Below are 6,000 nucleotides of genomic sequence, written 5' to 3'. Positions count from 1 at the left end.
GCTCGGCTGGACCTCCCGCAGGCATGCTTGCGGCAGCTCAACCGGAGCCGCCGGACCGGCGAACCGCCCGCAGCTGCGGGAGGTCCAGCCGAGCCGCGCGACCAGCGGACCCTCCGCAGTCATGCCCGCGGGAGGTCCGCTGCTCCCGCGGCTCCGGGGCGCCTCCCGGGCATGATTGCTTGGGGCGGCCAAATTTGTAGAGCCGCCCCTGCTGTCGCTTGCCGTTGAGCCGAGGGTGGCAGGCGGAGGAGGGGCAGGAGCGGATGCCCAACATCTGGAGAGCATCTTGCACGTGGGAGCTGCACCGGTGCCTCAGTTGGCAACACTGCACCGGGGTGGCTCGGTGGTTCAGGCAGAGCTGGGTGGGTTCCTGGCGGGAGGGCAGCCAGTGCCGGGATGCAGTGTGCCGGGCCCTGCTCCCAGAGCGGGGGGAGGTCCCTGCACTCGGCGCTAAGGCAGTGCCTGGCCAGGGGCGTGTCGAGGGGCTCAGGAGCCCAAGGGCTTTGTGTCTGTGGCTCTGTGGAGCAGGCGCATCCGTTGGCTGCGCTGGGGGCTGCCTGCGAGGCCCCCGCACGAGAGGCGAGGCTGCACCCCCTGCCCCACAGTGCCCCTTAGTGCCCCATGGGGAGAGCCCCACCTGCCAGGGGAGAGCGGCCCCTGCTGAGCCCCAGCACCTATCTCAGAGCTGGAAGGGACCCTGAAAGGTCATTGTGCCGAAGTGGGAATGTCCTGGCTGTGCTCTGTGACTGCTGAGTGGGGAGCACGGACCTGGGAAGGTGGCAGGGGAGTTGTGCTGGGACGGCTGCACTGGGGAAGGGAGGAGACCTGAGAACCCAGGAGGGGGTTGGAGGCCAGGTGACACCTCTGCCCGGGACACTGGACAAAGGACACAAAGGCTGGGGAGGAGCTGGGGGGAGGCTGAGTCAGAGGCTGGGGGGGGTTCAGTCTGGGGCTGGCTGGGAAATGGAGAGGGCCCCCCCCCAACGGGGCTGTGGCCTCCCTGGGGGCCCCAATGGACCTAACTCAAGGGGGTCCTGCTGTCTGTGCCAGCAAGGCCTGTCCTGGACTGTGTCCCTGTCATCTAATAAACCTTCTGTGTTACTGGCTGGCTGAGAGTCCTGGTGCATTGCAGGAACCCGGGGGGGCCGGGCCCTGACTCCCCCCCCACTCTGTGACAGTCATTGAGTCCAGCCCCCTGCCTTCACTAGCAGGACCAAGGACTGATTTTGCCCCAGATCCCCAAATGGCCCCCTCCAGGATTGAACTCACAGCCCTGGGTTTAGCAGGCCAATGCTCAAACCACTGAGCTCTCCCTCCCCGTACTGCCCCCCTGGGGCCAGCCCTGCCTGCTAGGGGAGAGCGCCCCCTGCTGAGCCCCCATCCCGCTGGCAGCAGTGGGGACTCAGGGTCAGTGGGGACTGCCAGGGATGCCCCCTAATGGCTTCCAACATCTCCACTGCTCCCTGCGGCCCCGGGCGCCCCATGGGACTCCCAGCTAAGGACTGGGGCAGCCTCATGCTGCTGAGCTCGTGTCAGAGACTCACACAATCTCAGGGGTGGAAGGGACCTCAGGAGGTGTCTAGTCCAACCCCCTGCTCAAAGCAGGACCAACCCCAACTAAATCATCCCAGCCAGGGCTTTGTCAAGCCTGACCTTAAAAACCTCTAAGGAAGGAGATTCCACCACCTCCCTAGGTAACCCATTCCAGTGCTTCACCACCCTCCTAGTGAAATAGTGTTTCCTAATGTCCAACCTAAACCTCCCCCACTGCAACTTGAGACCATTACTCCTTGTTCTGTCATCTGCCACCACTGAGAACAGCCGAGCTCCATCCTCTTTGGAACCCCCCTTCAGGTAGTTGAAAGCTGCTATCAAATCCCCCCTCATTCTTCTCTTCTGCTGACTAAACAATCCCAGTTCCCTCAGCCTCTCCTCGTAAGTCATGTGCTCCAGCCCCCTAAGCATTTTTGTTGCCCTACTGGACTCTTTCCAATTTTTCCACATCCTTCTTATATGGGACCCAAAACTGGACACAGTCTCCAGATGAGGCCTCACCAGTGCTCAATAGAGGGGATGATCACATCCCTCGATCTGCTGGAAATGCCCCAACTTATACAGCCCAAAATGCCATTAGCCTTCTTGGCAACAAGGGCACACTGCCGACTCATATCCAGCTTCTCGTCCACCGTAACCCCTAGGTCCTTTTCTGCAGAACTGCTGCCCAGCCATTCGGTCCCTAGTCTGTAGCAGTGCATGGGATTCTTCCGTCCTAAGTGCAGGACTCTACACTTGTCCTTGTTGAACCTCATCAGATTTCTTTTGGCCCAATCCTCTAATTTGTCTAGGTCCCTCTGTATCCTATCCCTACCCTCCAGCGTATCTGCCACTCCTCCCAGTTTAGTGTCACCTGCAAACTTGCTGAGGGTGCAGTCCACACCATCCTCCAGATCGTTAATGAAGATATTGAACAAAACCAGCCCCTGGACCGACCCTTGGTGAACTCTGCTTGAAACCGGCTGCCAACTAGACATGGAACCATTGATCACTACCCGTTGAGCCCGACCATCTAGCCAGTTTTCTATCCACCTTATAATCCATTCATCCAGCCCCTACTTCTTTAATTTGCCGGCAAGAATACAGGGCCAGTCGCGGGCTCAGAAACAATCCATGAAGCACTCAAAGCTGAGCTGGAAGAACCTCCTGGGGCTGGGCTGGCTCGGTTCGCCCATGGGGGGCTGGCGCCACTCCAGCCCCACGACTAGGGGTCCCAGGCCCCGAGTCCCAGCAGCTGCTGCAGCCGTGTGGCCCACTGGCACCACACCCACAGGCCGCTGGACTGTGAAAGTGTGTGAGGCAAGTGCCCGCGAGCCCCCCCACAGCTCGACCCCTCCTGCCCAGGCCTCACTGCGGCTGGTGCCGAGAGGCCTGTGGAAATGGCCTCAGCTAGCAAGCGGCCAGCGTGGCTCTGCGGGGTCTCTCAGTGCCCCACCCCCCCAGGGCGGTGCTCTGCGGCCCGACTCAGGCCTGGCCGGCTGCAGCGAGTGAGGGCATTTCACTGCAATTCCAGGGGAGCAGAGGCCCAGGGCAGCATCCCCCATGGGGCAGCCAGGGCCCAGCGCCCCACACACGCGCCCCACAGCCCCGAGCAGAGTTCAGTAGAATTTAATGACTCAAGACAAACACCAACTTTATACAAAGTGAGGGGGAGCAGCGGCTGGCGGGAGGGGGGCAAGGGCTCCGCCTGGGGAGAATCGAGGGAGACAGCAGCAGTCGGATCCCAGGGGCTGGAGAACGCGATTCCAGAGAATGCGCCAATGCACGGGAGAAGGGGGCACACGCCCCGAGGGCGGCTGCTGGGCCTGGGCGGGCAGCTGCTGGCTCTAGCACCCGTTGGCAGAGGCACCTGCCTTCCTCTCACCCCGCCCAGCCTGAGCTGGCAGAATGCAGCAGGGCCAGGCTGTGACCCCCCCGTGCCAGGCTCCCACGGCTGCATGGGTACGGGCACCACGGGGACCCTGTCAACAGCAAGACAAGGAGAGCGGGCAAAGCCGCCATCGGCAGGCCCAGCCCCTGGAGAGGGAGCCTGCCCCACACCCATCCTGCCAACTACCATGGCAGGGAGCTGCCAGGCCCCGGGGAACAGGGAGGAGCCCCACTCCCAGCCCCACAAAGGAACAGCAGGTTCTGTTCCCATGTGGGCCACAGGCCGATGGAGGATTGGGGCCAGGTGATCCCCAGCGAGCTGCCCCAGGCCCAGGCAGCCCTGGGCTCTCCTACCCCTACCCCTGCCCCTGCCTGGCAGCCAATGAAACCGTTACCCAGCAGGGCAGGGGCCGAGAGGAAAGTGCTTGAGCAGGGCCAGGGCAGGGACCTCCGGCAAGGGGCAGGAGGCCACAGAACAGCCCCTTGCACATCCACCCCCGCCAGCAGCCAGCTGCGCCTCAGTCGACTTCCTCCATGTTGCTGTAGGAGGGGGCGGGGCACTCTGCGGGGCTGGCAAAGCGATCTGGGAGCCCGGCGGGGGGCGGTGGGGGGCCTCCTTCGGGGGCGGCGGTGGAGCCGAACGACCCGGGGTTCATGCCCTGCAAACAGAACAAGGAGGTCAGAGAGGGCAGCCCGGCCCCCAGCCCCCCTTCACACCTGCATGCCCATGGTGCAGGGCCAGGCTGAGGCCGCAGCGAGCACAGGGACGGGGGCCGAACCCAGGCTAGCTCCTATCCCCCCCCAGCCCCCGGGCATCAGCGTGCTAAGGGACCCCTGGGGAGGAGGGGCCCAGCGGGGCTCAGGACAGAGCCCCAGCCGAGAGGTGCCGCAGCGCGCGCGCGCACACGGCAGGCCGGGCCAGCGAGCCCTGAGTGCCAGCAGCAGCCGCCTTGCACAGCAAGAACATGGCAAGGAGGCAGCAGCAGCGCTGAGAGCCCCAGAGCCAGCAGCACCTCCTGGCACCTTCCACTCCAAGAGCCTGCTCCAGTGCCCGAGCGAGCAGCAGAGCCCTCTGCACAGCGCCGGGGGGGGGTCGCCTTGTCTGCAGCAGGGCGGCTGTGCCAGGATGCCCACTGCTGCCAGGGCCAGGCCCATGCTCTCCTGAAGGCACAGACCGGGCAGCCCTGTCCAGCTTTAGCTGGAGTGCGACAGCAGGCGGTGCCAGGCCGCGAGCGCCCAGAGCTGCAGCCACGCCTCCCTGCCCCACTCCAGGGAGCCTTAGCCAGCACAGGGCACCGGCGACAATGGGCCATGCCAGCGCCCCGCTCCCAGGAGGGGGTGGGACCCGGGCGGAGGAGCCAGCCAGCACTGCAGCAGGGGAGTGCTCAAGGAACAGCCCGGGGGGCACCCTACAAGGAGGTGGGGCTCAGGCACCCAGAGCTGTCATTGCAGCATGCCGCCGGCAGGGGGCGCCCTGGGAACAGCCACGCCAGCATGAGAGAGGCCAACTTCCTCGCTCCAAAAGGGCCGTATCCAGCCCGCGGGAATGGCCAGAGAAAGGGGGACTGAGCCCAGAGCTCCGGGAGACAGACACACACGGTGCTTTAAAAGGACCAAGGTCACAAAGCTGCAAACAATTCTGAGCCCCGCAGCCGGGATAAGAATTCTTATCAGAAACGCGACTGAGCACTGGCCTGGGCGCTCGAAAAGCCACACGCAAGGAAGGAGGCCGCGTTGGTTAAGACTCCAACCGCGTTCAGAGGAGAAGTGGAGGCAACTCTCTGTATTATAGACATTTAAAAAAACCTACGCAGCAATGGGAAGAAAGGGGCAGTTGATAGTAATGAATATAAATCGGAAGCTAGGAACTGTGGAAACCTGGTAAGGGAAGCCAGGGGACAAGGAGAAATCTAAGGCCAGCAGAGTTAAGGACAATAAGGAGGAGTTGAAGTGTATTAGGACCAAAGGAATCCTGACAATGGTACTGCGCCGTTACTAGAGGGACATGGGAGAATGCAACAAACCCACAGAAAAGGGAGAGGTGTTGTATCAATCTCTCTGCTCTGGGTTTGGTGGAAAACAGGTGAACACAGACTCCTCCTCCTCCTTCCGGGCCACTCCTCTCTCTGGCTGGTTTGGTTTTAAAGGTAAAGCAGGAGAAAAGCTTAGCCCCTGAATCCGCAGAAAGTTCCGCGCAGTCATTTCAGAGCATAAGCCACGTCCACGGCCGTCACTGCCTTCCGTTTAGCGCGGTCAGTGTAAGTGTCGGCATCACGGATCACATTTCCCAAGCAAACTTTCAGCCCCCCGCAGGTCAGCCCAGAACTACGCTGTACACCCCCAAGCTGAGCCACACAACCAGCCGCCGGCTTGGGAATCGCTTCGATATTATGGCAAAGCACCTTCTGATGGCGTTTCACACCCTCCTCCCGGAGTCCTTTCCAACCTCTGCTTCGTCGAGACGTGCTACTGCCCACAAACGAGTGTCTCTGGAGGATGTTGAACAGCAGCTACTAAAGTCAGACATTTTAAAATCAGCAGGTCCAGATAACTTGCATCCAAGAGTTTGAAAAGAGC

At 62.1% G+C, this 6,000-nt stretch overlaps 1 protein-coding gene across 1 annotated transcript in view; it reads right to left on the bottom strand.

The window, feature by feature from the left end:
* Positions 1 to 3,146: 3,146 nt before the first annotated feature.
* Positions 3,147 to 6,000, bottom strand: part of USP19 (ubiquitin specific peptidase 19) — a 30,930-nt gene continuing 28,076 nt past the window's right edge. The window contains exon 26 of the mRNA XM_045023683.1: positions 3,147 to 4,082. Coding sequence (XP_044879618.1) covers positions 3,942 to 4,082 — 141 coding nt within the window. The 3' untranslated portion in view covers positions 3,147 to 3,941. The remainder of the gene's footprint in view (positions 4,083 to 6,000) is intronic.

This window comes from Mauremys mutica, chromosome 7 (assembly GCF_020497125.1).
Source record: "Mauremys mutica isolate MM-2020 ecotype Southern chromosome 7, ASM2049712v1, whole genome shotgun sequence".
Taxonomy (NCBI): Eukaryota; Metazoa; Chordata; order Testudines; family Geoemydidae; genus Mauremys; species Mauremys mutica.
This window is presented reverse-complemented; position numbering and strand designations above follow the sequence as displayed.